Source organism: Lepidothrix coronata, unplaced genomic scaffold (assembly GCF_001604755.1).
Source record: "Lepidothrix coronata isolate B3197 unplaced genomic scaffold, Lepidothrix_coronata-1.0 Scaffold112, whole genome shotgun sequence".
NCBI lineage: Eukaryota > Metazoa > Chordata > Aves > Passeriformes > Pipridae > Lepidothrix > Lepidothrix coronata.
This window is the reverse complement of record NW_016690292.1, coordinates 1,339,491-1,356,675: the sequence shown is the minus strand read 5'-3', so window position 1 is coordinate 1,356,675 and position 17,185 is coordinate 1,339,491. Positions and strand designations below refer to the sequence as shown.

The following is a 17,185-nucleotide window of genomic DNA, read 5'->3' as shown; positions in this document are numbered from 1 at the left end:
TAGAAGGCATTTCATAATTTTGAACATCGACCCTGTATATATGTTACAGGTTTAACTACTGTAGGTATCGGTATCTAATTCACCAGCTGAAAGTTAACCTCATTACAGTAATAACAAAATATTCTGCTTGACCTGATTCCTGTTTCCAGCCTTCTAAAGGCTTTTTCAGAGTGGGCAAGCCCAGACAGATCTCACCTCTACAATGGGAACAGTGGTGCTTTGTGCACAACAAACCTCCAAGACCTCCCTCGTACTGCCCTGCAGGTCCTACGAGATGGATCTTTCTGAAAAGAACTGGTATGATCAGCAATGCCAGAACACCTTCCAGCAACACAGGGTGAAGGGCTAAAAATTCACATGTACAGTAATAAAAACCAACCAAACAAATCGCACTTGAAGAGCTCAAGAGCAGCAAGAAAGTTGTTCTAATGCAGCAGCTGGAATTTCCTGGCATTGGAAAACATTTTTCTGCTTTCCCTGTTTCACTGAAAGAGTAGGGCAGGGGCAACACTGAAGCACACACTGTACTCTGACAAACTTACTAATTTGGAAAGCTTAAGGAGCTGTTGCAAGCTACAGGAAGTTAGAGGAAATAAAAGGGGCTCTCTGGCTATTTTAATTTATGCTAGGTAAGATCCAGGACAAAGGCACCAATGGAAAAGTTACTCAGAGCACCACTTGCCTCTTCCATCCCTGAGCAGCCCAGATTCTGTTCAAATGGAATAAAAGATTCTTCCTCAAGGCAGCAGTTGCCCACAGCTCAGCTCGTGATGGTAAACTTTTTGCATGATCATTTATGAATATGTTTATTAGATATTCACACAAATAGGCTTATAGTTGTTGGGGAGCCTTCCCTGAAGGTACTTATTTAAAAAAATCCCACACTTTATAACAGCAAATTAAAGACATTTTAATCCACTATTCATACATGTCAGTTTTTACTGGTTTTCTTACGTGCCCTAAAACACATTTCCCAGCTGTAGAAAACCCCAAGGCTTTGCACATTAGTTTGCACATTACTTCAGCTGATCAGCTGGGCTATACAGTTCACATTTTTTTGACCTACTAAATAATAAAAATGTCCATGTCTAAGAGCAAATTATCACACCAATCACATATTAATGAAGCACAGCATGCTTAGGAAAATGTAAGAAAGCCTTATCTGTTTATCCCCTCTTTCCTTCTACTAGGTGAGTGCTAAGTGAATTCCAGCATGGCCCATGCTGAAATCAGCATATTAATGGCTTGATCACATGAAAGTAATTTACATTTCAATTCGGGGAAGGGATATCTATTACACAAGAATCAGCATTTGACAATAATCAGTAGGAGAAAATCCTTTTTCTCTGACCACACCAAATTCTTAACATGAGAATATAAGGTCCCTGCCCCTTCCTTCATGAGCAATTGTTCTCCGAGTTTCTGTGCTGAGAAATTGCTTTGAATCATGCACCATGTGTTTGGATGCAGTACCATTTCTGGAGTCTACAGGTGGGAGTTGATATTTCCCAAGTCAAATCCTACCTCTAGCCAAAACCTTTAGCGCTCATGTAACCAAAACACTTCATAAACATGAGTCAGATGTACCAATGTCCTGGCGAAACAAGCTCTGCTGTACTAAGGTGAAACCACAGGAGTGAAGTAGCTTGTCCACAGTAAGTTCCACAAACATTTTTAGAATTAAATTATGCTATCTGGTGTCAAGAGCAGCAGTCATGCCCCCGGTCTCACCTTTATACCGTGCTCTCATGAAGCATGTGCATTTGCACTAATACAAAGGAGAGAGAGCTTGGGTCAAAAATAAGCATCAAAAGCACAAAGAGATGAGACTTTTCTTACAAGCACTCACTTGGACACAGTGCTGGTACTGGTTCCAGTATGGCCTGGCTGTGAGTCCCTGGCAAAGTTTTGTGCAATAAAACTTTTAGAAGTTGCCTCAACTTAAGTTGTGCAAACTGGACAGTCTCAACTTCATCTGAATCTGGTGGCAGCTCAGGTTCTCTTATTTCATATAAACCAGCTTACTATACAATACTAGCAACTCTGTAACAGGATAACCAACAAGAGAGATCTACTTCCTTGGAATTTTCACAGTGAGGAGCCATGAAGGTATCCAGAGTAGTTTAATGCCTGCCCTTGGTTTGTTTGTCCCCTCTGTTTGGGAGGGCAGCTCAGAACCCTTTCTTCACAGCTCAGTAGGTCTGTACACAGTAACAGCTGCATTTTGTCAACCCAAGGGTTACCCAGTTTCAATAGCATCCAACTGGTTAGGATCACCCTGAGCAGCCTGCAAGAAGCTGTTCAGTTCTGTTTGCCTGGCATGACAGAACACAGAATTGCAAAAACACAAGATACACCTTTTGGCAAGGGGAAGGGAAGGATTATAAAAACTGCAAGGGACTTTCTGGGTTATCAGAAGGCACTGCTGTTATAGGTAGGCTCTTCAAACCTCTTCTGTAAATGCTTTAAGCTCTATCTTCAAAAGCCAGAGGGATTTAGAGAACTCTAGTTTAGGCCTCTCCCCTTCAAGTAAGATACTCACGTTACAGCAGTTGAAGGCCAGCTGGAGGAAGTCAGGAGGACAGTCTCCCACCATGTGCTGGAAGGAATCATAATCTAATCCAAAATTCTGTACAAACAAAAACACAACACAGCGATATAAGTGAGGTCTGCTATCTGGCCCAAAGCATCTTCTTTTTAGGGGAACCCTACGTGGAGTTATCAGGAATAGCCAGGAACACCATCTCAACAACCACATGCAGACAATTTTAAGAAAACTTCATGCACACTTTGAACTGCAGCATTCCCAGTGGGGATTACTGATACAGGATACCTGTAAGAGAACGGACTGACTTCAAAGCCCATCCTTCTTCCTGCATTCAACTGCAATCCACTGCAGTTGAAATGTTGCCTGTGTGGATCTGGAAACAATCTCTTATACTGTGATGTTTCACTGTGGTGACTTTCACAGTGCAAATTAACAGCCTGCTATAAAATCAGAGACTTTGCTATGATAAAAATGTATCAGATAAAATGGTTAACTTTTCTGTGGATGACAGACTGGTAATACAAGTTATCCAGTTCCTTAAGTGCACGCCTATAAAATGTGAAGGCCAGAGAAGCGAAAGAATTTTACTTACTGCAGTTTGAGACCTAAACAATTTCATATTTTCAGAATCAGAGGGGGACAGAATTTGGAAGAGCCCCCCCAGAGGGCAAAAAGCTGCCCTGCAGATGTGACTCAACCAAAAGGCAATCGAAGAAAGTAAGAAGTATCTTTGATTAGTCAATTATAGCTCAGATCCACAGTGCTTAGCAGAGTCCATGCAAAAATAAGAGTGAGCTTATTTTAGCTGCTGTTAACCCAGGTCCTGCCCCTTTCACAAGGAGGGGCTGCTTAGTGGATGCAGTGTGCCAAAAGTGCCCTGTTCTGAACCTGGCAAGAAGTCTACATGAGCTATCACTCCACAAAAGGAAGAGTTTGCATTGCAGTGCTCTCAATGTTCTGCCAGTTAGGGGCAGAAAAGAATTCCCATGAGGATCGCAGCTGCACCAAGTCTCTGGGAAAGTGTCTTCAACGGAGCTTCCTACAATAACAGCATAGAAGAACAAAAGCCTTTTACAGGCTATTTTTAATGTAGCACCTATTCATCGTATCTTTGGCAGCAGTGCCAGAAGTTCTAAAGGCCAGGCCTTTATCATGGCAAACTCACCACCGCCCACCGGCGTTATAGATGTGACACGTACCTCTGTGCGAGGGAGATAGTCTGGATCTGCCTGTATTCTTGCTATAATCTCACACAGAATTATACCATAGGAGAACACATCTGCCTGAGAGAGGAAAAAAAAAATTAATAGACACAGGGTTCAGTTATGAATACTGAGTGTTCTTATCTGCCAGGGAGTCTCTCCTCACCCCAAATGGCTATCGGGGAACAACTGAACTGGCACCACAGCCTTACAACACCGAGCAACTCATTATTAGCTAACATTTTCCACGTGAAGAAACACATGCTCACAGTAAAGCATTCTTGTTGCATAAACAGCAATGATAACTTTAAAACTCTTTCAAGAATAAAAGAGAAAACCCACCAAACCACTCTTAATTCAGCAGTGTGCAAACAAAACAAACAAAAAAATAGTCCTTCCTTGCATAAAGAATGGTGAAGTTGCATTTGATGTCCTACAGATGGGAATAATTAGCCAAAAACGTGACATGCCTATGTATCACTGTGGTTAGAAAAACGGGTTTAGAATACACATGATCAAAGCTTATCCAGAACATTAATACTGCTTTTAAGAAAAATTACAGCTGTCTCTTCTCAGGGTTCAATAACTCTGGAGAAAACAGCATCTTCCCAAAGCTTGAGATATCCAGTAGCACTGCACACCAGCCTCAATTCCCATGATGCTCAGCAATCACTTATCTGACTACCCCTGGAGCTGCACAGTTCCTCAGATTTCCACCCACCTGAGTTTTTCATGTAACAAAATTTAGGAAAACATGGAATACAAGTCTACAGAGCAGAAGCTTGCATCCCTCGTCCCATAAATATCAGCCAGGTTTACATGTCACCTTTCATGCTGATGAGGTGTAAGACCTGCTTCCTCTTTAATCCTCCATGCCCCAGGGTTGGGGAAGAATGTGGCACCACAGACTTGGGTACTTTATTATTAATTTAGATCAATTGTAACTCTTTAAAAAGCTTTGAAATGGTAATTATTCCATTAATTACTGAGGTAGCTATTGACTTCCTGCAAGTTAAAACTACTACCAATTAACAGATTATTGACTACTAGCTATAAAGAGGTACAGGATGTGGGTTTTATCAGAGAAAAGTTGCACTAGTAGGGCTGAAGTAATGGAGAGAAAATCTTGTGTAAAGAAGAGCTTGATTGAAAATACTGTTTCCAAAATCCAGTGTGATCTGATCCTCCTCTGAAAGAAACATTTCCCAATGACACAAATAGGAAAACTAGTAAATACCTCTGGAGAGCATTTTTATCTTATCAAGAAATCTTACCTTAAGAAATGCTGATTTATATATATACACACGTATACACACATAATTGTACAAGTTTACATACAGGTTTTACTTCTACCCAGATTTCACTAGTGTATGGGAAGCAACTTCACTACATTTCTCTTGAGACTTGGTTAAATGAAATTGTGTTACATCAACAAACCATTATCCTATTTTGGCATGTGGGGTGTTTCAGAATGGAAACAGCATCACAGAGAACAATCCTAAATCTAATTCTATTTCCATGTAAGATTACACACTGTGAATTAAAAATATTAGCTATTCAACTCTCACTCTCCCTAAATCTGAATGACCTGAGTACAGAAATGTCACAAGTGAAAATAGCAAGTTTTATTATTATTGAAATTCTAAATCTTGCATACAGCTACTGAAGAGAAATAACTGACAACTAACATTTATATCATGTTCCTACCTTTTCATTGTAGGGTTCATCTCTGAGAACTTCTGGTGCCATCCAGAAGGGTGAACCCACCACTGGTAACTTCTCACTATATAGATATGGAACAGATAGGGGGAAGGGGGAAGAGGGGTGGAGGGAGAAAGGAAAGAACCATTAATTAAATGCTCAAGCATTGCTACTAACTTTCCCAATCAATAACTCACATTTTATTTCTAGTTTTTAAGTGCCTGGCCACTTTGGGGGGGAAAAAAAAAGTTTATTTTAAGGTCAAAGCTGTTCAATAATTTTTATTTCCAAACTCCTGGCAGATTTGGCTCCTTTATCTGTACATGGAAAGGTTTGTGGACATCAGTTTCAGGCCAGATGCTGAATTATCCATTCATCCAGCAAGACATGCAGGTATCCATCTCTACATGTATACTGATAAGCAACTCTGAATGAAGTCAGCACAGCCTGTTTACAAACTGAATTAAAACAAAACAAAACAAAAAAAATCAAGATTGACCAAATGAATCCTTTAATAGGCAAAAACTAAAAGTAATCAGAATAGATCCAATTTGAAAAATCTGCAGTTTCCATATGGCTGAATACTGGGGCCTTAAGAAAGACCTCCAGCCTGTCACCCAGCTGACCTTGAGGGAATACCTATTAAAAAAATAAAGGCCTTTGAAGGCTTCGAGATAGCATGGCTTGCTATCAGCAAACTGAGAACAACAAAGCTGCCTTTCAAAATGGAGGCAAGACTAGATCAAACCAAAATGGTGCCTAATGTAGCAATTCTGTTGTTTATTTCAGTAGCTACTCAAGCTATTACTGTCAGTTTTCAGGTTTTAGGGCATCTAAAAACTGGTTATTAAGAACAACTTAAGGCACCTGTAGTGCCTTCCTGATTTTGTGATGGGTTCATTTGAATACTGCTGAAGCTTTCAGCACCTTACAGGGTGCCCCAGAGGAGCTACAAGATACACATTGGCTGCACTTATCAGTATTTTGGAAATTAAGACTTTGTTAAGCTTTTACATCAATATTTCACCAACATTAACACAAGCCTTTAGGCCTCCCAAGATATGGTTTTAGGATACATGCAGTCTAAAAACTGTACATAGCTGAGATCAACTTTTATTGTTCTCTTTGCAGTCAAAAGAGCTGGAAGGCTTTTATTTATTTTACTCAGAAGCACACACTGGAGAAAATCTGACGGCACATTTCACAGTCAGAATACTCTGAAATACACAAGTTAATATACAGAGAGAACAATGAAATCCTTGTCCTCGATCTCCCTAATGGAGGGATGACAAAAGGACTATTTCCAATTGTGACAACAGTTTGGGACAGTCACCTGTGCATTCCTCAAATGAGTTAAGATTGTAATTTCACCCTAGAAAAAGTAAAATGGTGAACTACGGTAATTTTATAATTAATTTTACTCTTTGTTATAAACCTGGATCTTAACAACTAATCCAGACATTAAAGGGAGTACTAGAATGCCCCAGATACTATTTATGAAAATGGAAAGAAGCTAAAGTTGCTTGGAATCAACAAATGACATTTATTACAAAATCATCCCAATCCAGAGTGTTGGACAGTATTTTTGTGGGGTTTTTTAAACCCAGAATTCCCAAGTACCTGCTTAAAAGATGAACTGCAAAGCTTGAGTAAATCATCTACTCATTGAAACATTTTTGAAGAATAAATGTCACCACTAAACATCAAAATGGACAGTAATTAAGGCTGGAACATTCTGGCTATCCAGCCTGCAGTTCCAGACTGAAGACTGAGGATATTTTTTGCAAACTCTGTATCAGAATGCAACAACAGCCTCAGGGATCTGGCTTTGACTGGAGCTTCTGACCTGCAGTCTCACTGCACCTCTCAAAAAAAAAACTAATCTATTTAGATTAGTTCACATACCTGTGATCAGGAATTTTCTCTGCTAAACCAAAGTCTCCCACTATTGCTGAGTATCCATTCTCATCGTGTTTTATTAAGCAGTTCTGGAAAAAGGAAAAAAAAAAATAAAACCAAACAGAAGTGTTATTGTCTGGGCATGAAACATCTATAACGTTTGTTTTATCTATTTTTAATCTGGAACACAACTACAAAATATATTTTGGAACACATTCATCTATGAGAAGCTTTTGTTTGAGAGCAACCACCCTCTTCCCCTGCCCTCCCCCTGCACAATCACATCTGTCAAACTTGAGATGCTGCGAACAGCCTTCCACTTAGTTAATAATCCACTTAAAAACTTGCTGAGAAGCAGGCAGCCACAGGCAGCACATACCCAGCTAGGTAATAACAAGAATTGAATTATTTAGCTCCCTTGTGCTCAACTACATGCAATGCACGCTGTTCACTATGACACTTTAAATTTTCTCTTTACCATTTACCTGTACCTGACCAGAATAAAAGATCAGAGCAAACTCTACATGCCTTTGTCTATTTTGCTACTGAAAAGGAACTCAGTGCTTTGCAGGAGCTTTTCATCAAAATATAAGATGTGACAAAGTTAAATGTGCCTTTAAAGTCTCAACATTCTTTATTTTACAGTGCATTTAGAAAACATGATTTAAGGGAAAAGTCCAATAAAGAAAAGCTGTCAGTCTTTTCCTTTCAAATGTGCCCTCCAGTGTTAGGATGGAGGGCAATTTAAGGACACACACAGATAATTCTGGGCTGGCAGCAGCACATTACACACAGTATTATCGATTTCTTTTTGTTATTTATTTACAACTCTGAGAAATATGCTTTGACCATTCCAATACCACACCTTTCCCCTTCTCATCAAATGAATCCATAGCTGACTTCCCTGCATTTTTTGCTGTCCTGCAATAGGTAGAACAAGACAGAATTCATTCCCTTCCCACATGCCTTGTTCTGCATCTTTCTGCAGGCAGTACAATAGCAGTGACAGGCAGCAAAACCACTGCTGATTCCTACTGAGTGGTACCCTGCATTAATTAGCTAAACAGCAGGAAACACTTTCTAGCTTTATTGTGCTTGGATATACAAAAGCCCCTTGCTGACCCCCACCATTAGCTTGTCTGTATAATGCAGCTACCAAGAAAAGTGAGTCCCTTGTCTAAAAGATCAAGTTCAGGTCATCACTGTTTATATTATTCAGAGACGACCGTGGCTCAGGCCATGAAGTAAGTTTTCTTCCTGCCAATTAAAAGGTTAAGGAAGCCATTCCTGTGATCATGTAAAGAAAATGCATGCCAGCCTCTTGAAACACATGCCAGGCTCCTGAGATGCAAAGCTTTATTTGTTTAGCATGACTCAAGTATAATAACTACAGTTAGCTTGGGGATTCATAAACATGTACCAAGTTAAATCAACTGTGCTTACCCAAAGAGCAGCAAAGCTTCTCAGTTGCGGCCTTTGTTATCTTGTATCAAAGAGCGCATTCATTCCACTCGCCTCTCTTTAAACATTTGGTCATTCTAAGTGGACTTAAAACTGAGAAGGATAAAACTTTTCTGAAAAATCTTACTCAGATGATTCAGACAAGTGGAATTTCGTTGTGTACCACACAGAAACAAGTCCATGAGGACACCAGAGATTTTGCACTATTCAAGAAGGCTGATACTGTTTTATGCAGAAAAATTTCACGTTGTTTTTCTGCCGCAGATTTCTCAGCAACTAAAGATGATTCTTAATTCGATGTTTTTTGAAGAAATCTCTATGATTCATAAACACTAGTTTTAAAATCTAGATTTTCTTCTTCCATTACCTTTGAACATTTTGTTCATTTTTAGTAGCAAGACTGCAACACTTAATTTTACCTTCTGAGTTTTATGGATTGGTGTTATTCTCCAACAAACCCAGGTCTCCAAAATTTCAGGGAAACATTTAAAACCAGACTATTGACAGAACTACTTTCAACATAAATAAAAATCTGTAGAAACCTATCTACTGACCCAAGGATCTGCAATAATTTACAAGGCTGCTTTGATACCAAAGGGAGGCTTAAAATCAACATCATCCTGACAGCAAATATTCCTTCAGCTTCTTACCAGCATCTAATCACATCCCATTAGACAGCGATAAGTCACCAACTCAAGATGAACAATCCCACCCCCCAACAAGCCCCAGGCAGTCCCAGCTCTCAGGTACAGCACTGAACCATTAGACAAGTAGGTTATTCCCAGATAAATCATAAATTAAGCCAATGCTGCTTGACAGCTCTGAGCTCCCTCCCCGGTGAGAGGTATTTGCCTGCAGCAAAGCCAAGGCTCCCTTTCAGTGCAAGCGCTTGTGAGACCAAAGAGTGCAGACAGCCCACTGCTGTGGGGTCCACAGGTCCTGCAGGAGAGGCCACTGCACCAGGAGAAGGCACTGGGGAAAGCCCAGGGCAACACTGGGGCTACAAAGTACTGATCACTTGTTCTGCTGTGGTGGGCTGCACAATGTCAAGTGAGGTGAAGAAAGAAGCTAAACTGTTCTCTCTCATTAGGGGAAGCTTGGTTTTTGTTTGCACGGGAAGAAGTGCTGAGTGTGAATTTAAATTCATTAGGATATGTACTCCAGTACAAGAGTGACTTTTTTATTCATACTGATATCAGCCACGGGCAGGTGACACGCACCATACAATAAAATCCCAGTGTCACTACAAATGCTCACTGTAGTGAAACTAAACTGATTTAATTCAACTGGGGCAAGTTTTTAAATAGCTAAGCACCAGTTTCCTGGAACCCAGAAAGAATGGAAGCCTATTCCCAGCAAAATCAGTAGTAAACCCCTTCTACATATACTAGCATGGTCAGATGTCACTTTTCCAGCCTCTACGACTTATTCAAGGCAAAGTTGTGTGGACAGTGTGCTGAGATTCTCCAGCACCACCATACTCCTCCTCCACCTTAGAGATGCCTTTACACAACGCTGCATAAAACCCACAGCACAGATAATTGAGTTACCAGATTTAAGATGCAATTCATAAATAGGTGACTGAACACAGCCCACAGTAACTGGTAGCTCACGTGCACCCAATGAAAGACATCTCTAAGAATTCACATTCTACCAAATCAGGATCAAAAAGAGAGAAACCTTCATTAAAGACTAAATGGTCAAAAAGAGCTTTTGAATTTAATCTAGGGGTGGTTTCTCAGCAGGAAAAGTACAATAGTACATACTGCACTGTTTCTTCTAACAAAGTGATACTTCTCAGTTTCTAAAAAGAAAAAAAAGTGTTATCAGTGTGGTATGAAGACGTTTCATTAATGGATTTTGGCACAGAAATGCAAGAGTTCAAACCCCTTGCTAGTGCAAGAGCCTCTCAAGAACTGCCTATGAAATGAAATGCCAAGCAGCTTCACAACACGGGCTTTGAGAAAACACTTTTGACTTACTATTGTACTATTTGTATTAGCTGCAAGGCAATAGAATATGACAACCTTTTCAAGATTTCTCTTTGGACTCCTACAGACGGGGAAGTTCTTTCCTTTGGCAGTTCACACAGTTTAAGAGAGCACTATTTGGCTTCGGTTGGGTTCTCAAGAGTGGTTTCTTTTTCCAAAATAGGAACCCCATCAGTCCTTCCTGAGGCAGTCTCTTAATAGAAGCAAGGAGCTCTGTACATGAGCCCTAAAGAGTTAACAAAGCTGTTTATGCAGACAGATGTGAAAGAACATAAAGCCCCCTTTGTGTGTTACAGGAGCTTAACATCTGCTTTGCACAGCATAATCCTACTAAGACAAACGCAATATTCTACTCTCCCTTTTACATAAACAAAAACGAAAATAGACTCAAGAGTTTCAGAGTTAAAAATAAATTGCTTAGATGAAGAAACTCCATAGTTTTGTTTTATGGTATGACATACAAGCTTAACTCCTCAGACACTTTACTGCACTCCAGAAAATACAGAAACACTACTGAGTGTCACTTGCAACCTTCTGATGACTGTTACTGAATTGAAATACTTAAAGGCCAATTGAGATGTATCAGCTATTTTTAAAGTGTTACCCTCTAGGAAAAACGCCACTGACAATTAAATGCATAATGGGAAGTTTACAGTACTAGATACACTTCTGAAACTAATATGTTTAAGGGATGGGCTCCTTTCGGTTCCCAAAGTCCCAGTAAAAGTTTATTATTGTAACTAGAAATAACCATTTGTAACAGCTAATTTTTTCAGTGGCAGCTCTCCCCTGCAGTGCAAAATATCCACACCAGAGCTCAGTGCAGCACAAAGGGGACTTTGCAATCGCAGCAGCAAATATGAGACTCATCAGACAAAGGTGCTGTTCACTGCTTGGGGTTTATTTTGTGTTAAAGAAGCAAACAGCATACAAGGTAGGAAGTCAGGGCATGTCACTTGCAAGCCCAAAGGCAGTGAATTTATGTTACATCAGATAATCCACAGTAATGGCTTACATGCAGGATTCTGTCCCGTAGTAACTGAGACTGCTCCTCTCTCAATGGGAGAAGGCTGAGCCATTACACACTGAGAAGTGAAAGCAGATGTTGGCAGGAATACACACGCATTCATATGTGTGTACATATCTGTATATATTTCTTCACAGATTTTTATCATCAATGGAGCTCACAATGTCCCCTAAAACTGCTCACAACCTACTACTGATTATAAAACCTTGTTTTTAATTATATATAATTCTGAAAACTAAAAGGCACTTGTTTGAGGGTTTGCCAGTTTGTTTTTAATCAAGAGCTTTGGTGGTGGGTTTTTAGGGAGGGGGTGTTCAGCTACAACAGCTCAGGTGCTTGGGAGAACAAACTTAGAATATGTGTTGCAAACAAATTTTTAAATAACAAAAATAAAAAAACCCTTAAAATGTTAGCCTGTGGTATCATACCAAATTTGGCATGTTCTCAACTTCAAACATGATGAGACCTCTGTGTAAGATGCATCTTTTGCCACTGCTGCAAAGAGTAGGCTGGGACAGGCACACGCTGCATGAGGAATTTGAGTGATTAAGGTGACAAGACAGAGGATGAGTCCAAGCCAGGGGCTGGCAGGGACCAAGATCAGGGTCTTAAGCAAGGCTCCTGATACAGGGGAAAAACCCCAAATACTATTACAAGGACATAAGAACTGCAAGCACAGCAAACAGGTGGTGGTGGCAGGGATCAGAGCTAATCTGGAGTAGCAGAACATGGGGAGAGCTAGAAATGGCTGAACAAACTACAGACCAGAACACAGAAAGATTGCTTGGATAAAGCATCAAGGGGGAGCAACAGGAAGAGGGTAAATGCAGTCAGCCAGACAAGGAGGTTGATCAATAAGGTTGGTGGGCAGGAACTGGGAGTAAAAAGAAAAGAAAAAGGCTATGAACAAGGATGAAAAGCCTAACCAGAGGCTGGCATTGTACACCAGGAGAAAGGATTGAGTAGTAACAGAGTAGGTATGATCAGTCTTGGAAAAATGGGCAGACTCTGAGATGTTCACTTCTCACTGCCAAGGCATCTCTCCTGTCCCTCTCTCTATTCCTCTTCCACACCAAAAACATGCAATGTGGTTTAGTAATATTAATTAACAGTACAAATTAAAAATACTTCATGTTACTTCATGAAGCAACAAACACCTGCACCATGAATATCATGGTTTCCAACCTTAAGGTAAAGTGCATCATGTCACTTTTTTCCATTGTTTCTAAAACTGGTAGGAAGTTGCATACGAAAACTCTGGATCAAAAAAATAATATTGCAAAAAAGATGGGATGTAAAACTTCCTGTAACAACTTTCCTTCTTCCCCTTATGCATACACATTAAGGTAATATCCTTAATTACACGATCACACAGTTTTCCACCTGGCATCCATGTGTTTTAGTGCACACAATGGATTCATGCTGGTGAATTGGGGCTTTACATAAAACACTTGGACCACTATTTTCAGGACCCTGGCCACTCTTCCCACATAAACAGCAGGGTGACAGAAAGGCTGGGAAGAGATGAAAAAGAAAGCTTGGGCTGCAAATGAAGCTCTTCTGTCTTGTGGTTAAGACTATTGCAGTGTTGCCCCGGGATCTGGACTCTGGCCTTCCTCAGCATCACAGGAGGAGTCTGTGACAAGGAAGCTACTTTAACACAATTTTTCAGAGGGCACACAAGATCAGTAACATTCTCTGCTTCCAGAGGTCAAACCTGACTATTTTATAAGTGCTGTAATGCTTCTAACTGTCTCTGAGATCAGTGAGCATATTGCTTTGAACTTAAAACACATAAAATGCCAAACACTCCAAACAAAAGACAAAAGTCTTAAAACACATACACAACATTCACCAGTATTCTTGTTTTTAGTCTGTCATAATAAGGCTGAGTTTACTCATCTCCCTCATCTCAGAGGTACTGTAAGAATAAGTTCACTGGTATTAGGGCAGTCACTGGTGTGAGCTGCCAAGGAAATCAACAGTGCTTCTAGAACAGGGTTTGAATGCAGTGCAAATACAGTGTAAACAAGGTGTTGAAGAAACTCGTTGTGTAGTACTAAGATATTTGTTTTGAGGGGTGAGGTACAAAAAGATTGCCATATTCTTTTTGCAGGCTGGACACTTCTTCCCTGCACTGTCCCAAACATTGCTATTTTAATTCTAGGTTACAACAGCCAGAATATTGCAAAACCAAGTCAGATTAAGAAAAAATTATATCACAGTTCAGTGGCTTCTATTGAAACACTTTCAATGTTTCGCAGTATGATTTCTGTTTTAATGACTGCACTTTCTGCAACTAAGACTTTCAGAGTTAAAATTCATAACCAGACCTTCTTGACAATCACTGAAAGATGAAGAAAATCCTCATGATTCCAGGATGCAAATACATACAACGAGCCCCAAATAAAGAACAATTCACAGGGTTTGCTATGGGCAGGGGACAGGGAATGAGCCAATGAGGCAGGCTGTCAGAACCCATCTATGGCTTAATCTCTGCGTAAATCTTTTTATGACAAGTCAGGAGTGGGGACAGCACATTTCTTGGCTTACAAAGCGTACGAGTCACCCTGCCCACACCCCAACTCTCTGCAGGCTGGAAAAGGCCAGTCTGACCACTTGTACTTTCTGACAGATTCAAGCCAGGCTGTCACTACCAACCAGGGCAGATCAGCCTGATCGGCTCCAGCAGCCCAAGCACGGAGCTGCTCACGACACGGGTGAGTACCAGCTGTCTGGGCAGCACACTCTTCTCACAAGCACTGCCTCTCTCTTTGACAGAAGGGCATCGGGAAGGGCACCGGTGGGATGTCAGGGCTGACATCCCCGTGGGCTGTCGCATTGACTATAATGACCTACATCTACTCTTCTCTACCATTCTTCCCTCTGGCCTCCTGCAGTATCAATGCTGTTCTGCTACTCTCCACATGGTGCCATTAGGAAGAGAGATCACCCTGCTGTAGACTAATGGCCCAACCCACCTATTTTTCGATCTCAGATTGGCAGGGGACGGGAACTTTTTCTTTAAAATGCTATGCAAATACATAGACACATATAACACTAAGAGCAAGACAACTGTGCTGACATAACTGACATAGTAAAATTTATGTATCACACCATCTGCTCCAGGAAGCTCCAGGAATCAGAGATTTTCCAGAAAAAAAAGGCAGAAGTAGAGGTCTAAATAATTCCAAGCAATTTTAATAGTAAAATTCATATTACAGGGACAGTTTGCTGTGGGCTATTGTCTTAAGGGTAACAGTTAAAGCACGGAGACATTATTGCACAGAAAGTCTCAGTTTCATTCTGTTCACAGTTCAGTCAAGGCCAAGAATTTTCCTAGAAAAATGCTCCACCCTCTCACCCTGCAAGCTCACTGTCTGTTCTGACTTTTGCAGGTCTAAATCCTTGTCTTTGCTTTCATTTGAACACTAAAGCATCACATTAATTACTGAAGTTTACCAAAGAAAGGGAACAATAGAACAGTATTGAATCTGCCCTTGTTCAATCCAGATCAGAAGTTCTCTCCCAAGGAAAGAGTCCATCACATTTTCCTTCAGCTTGTTCACACACCAACTGTTTACTGGTAGGAATGAAGATGACTCATCCTACCACCAATACAAACCTGGTAAAAGACAAGGCATGTCCTCAAGCAGTAGCCAAAAGCCACAGTCTGAGCATTGAAAATTTTGGTGACAGGTTTTTCCTATGGTTATCTTAATTTTTTTGCTTTGGAACAAAGTGACTTCCTTACGATTCAAAAGGAGAGTAATTTGTCCAATAGATTTAAAGTATATTTCATCAATACAATAACACACTAATAAAATTCACAAGTTGTTTAAGGTGGGTGTTTAAGGCCTGGTGTTTCATCTACTTCCCTTCCCAAACAGAACAAGGAAAGTACAAACATCACATAAAAATACTTTTAAAAGTAAATTTTAAAAAACCCAACAAACAGAAAACAACCCAAAATGCCCAAGAAATTTGAAAGTTTCTAAGCTGATGACTTAGACTTTTATCCTGACAGGTTCCAATGTGACCCACAGAGATGCTACAACTTTAGTGCTAAGAACAATCCAAATATAGCATAACTGCTAATAAATTCTTAGGGTTTGATATGTTGTTCCTTTGTTTTTAAGTAACCTCACTGCTTCCTGTGGCCTCCGATGAGTTTGCTGTTGCTGGGACATCACAAACCCCTCCCAGTGGGTGCACTTTCCAAACAATTGGCATTCAACAATAGATAACACTGAAGCACTGGCAGGGCAGCTCCAGAGAAGGGCATACAGTTATGTAAAGCTGGGAACAAAGGCATTCACAGGGATCCCAGGAAATGGGATTTTCATATGACTAGCCATCACAGTATGTGTTATGATAAATGCTGCAGGCACAAAGTTCTCCTTAGGTACTTTGGCTCCTTGCAGGAACTCTACTCTTAAATGTACTAAAATACCTCCTGAACTGAAAAAGAAAGGGGAACACCAAGTTATCTTTTCAGATATCTTTATGCATCTCTCCTCTGCACACTCCAAGGTGACTGAAATGGAGCTTTCTGAGCGTATCATGTCAAAGTGACGTGACTCCAAGTACGGGCATTTTTCATAAATTTGATATTCTTCTTGGCAGAATTCAGCCCCTCTCTCTTGAAAGAACAGCCAAGGAAGTATTTTATGACTTCACTGAAATACTTCTTTCATCACCAGTTCAACTTTTTTTCCCCACTTTGGCTAAATGCACACTCTACATCTGTTTAACACTGCACTGAGGTAATGTTAAAAAAAAAAAATGAAAACTGGATGGAGGACTAGTAGTCACTCACATTTGCAAACACTGTGTTGTGGTTTTTAAAAGCTGTTTTTAATCTTAAAAACCAGTTCCTTTTAGACTCAGATAATATTCTTCTGGATGCTTTTGACTGAAGTGCATTATGAAGTCTTCTCAAGAACTTCTGTCTTATTGCAGGTCCCCAGTGAGCTTAAACCAGCTCATTAGCTCCAGACAACAGGACAGACAGGACAGCAAAGCCCTCACAACAGGCTGCAATGTATGCTAAGACCCAGTGTGAGTACTGGGACAATCTGTTCACAGAGCTTAGTGCTCCTATGTCAATATTTCTTGCCGAGCTTGAATTAGCTGGATACTTCAGCCAAATAAATTCATACAAGTTGTCACTAAAGCAATTAAAAAAATACATCTTTGTCTGTTGAAAACTCTGCCACTGAAATATCATTCTGGAAGAAACTCTGAAATTTGAACATTTTAGGCAAACTCTTTTGATCTTACTGACTTTAGAAGTGAGAGAAACACTTAACACAGAATTAGTAATGAAAGGTCACTCTTCCTACAGAAGATTTGT

At 40.2% G+C, this 17,185-nt stretch overlaps 1 protein-coding gene across 6 annotated transcripts in view; it reads right to left on the bottom strand.

Moving 5' to 3' along the window:
• The window catches only part of TESK2 (testis-specific kinase 2), a 111,262-nt gene that overhangs the window by 3,892 nt on the left and 90,185 nt on the right, over positions 1–17,185 (bottom strand). For all 6 annotated transcript variants that reach the window (XM_017824699.1, XM_017824701.1, XM_017824698.1 and 3 more), the window contains 4 exons: positions 7,357–7,439; positions 5,458–5,533; positions 3,748–3,831; positions 2,543–2,629 (listed from right to left, as the gene is read on the bottom strand). In XM_017824699.1, the coding sequence (XP_017680188.1) occupies positions 2,543–2,629; positions 3,748–3,831; positions 5,458–5,533; positions 7,357–7,439 (330 nt within the window). The remainder of the gene's footprint in view (positions 1–2,542; positions 2,630–3,747; positions 3,832–5,457; positions 5,534–7,356; positions 7,440–17,185) is intronic.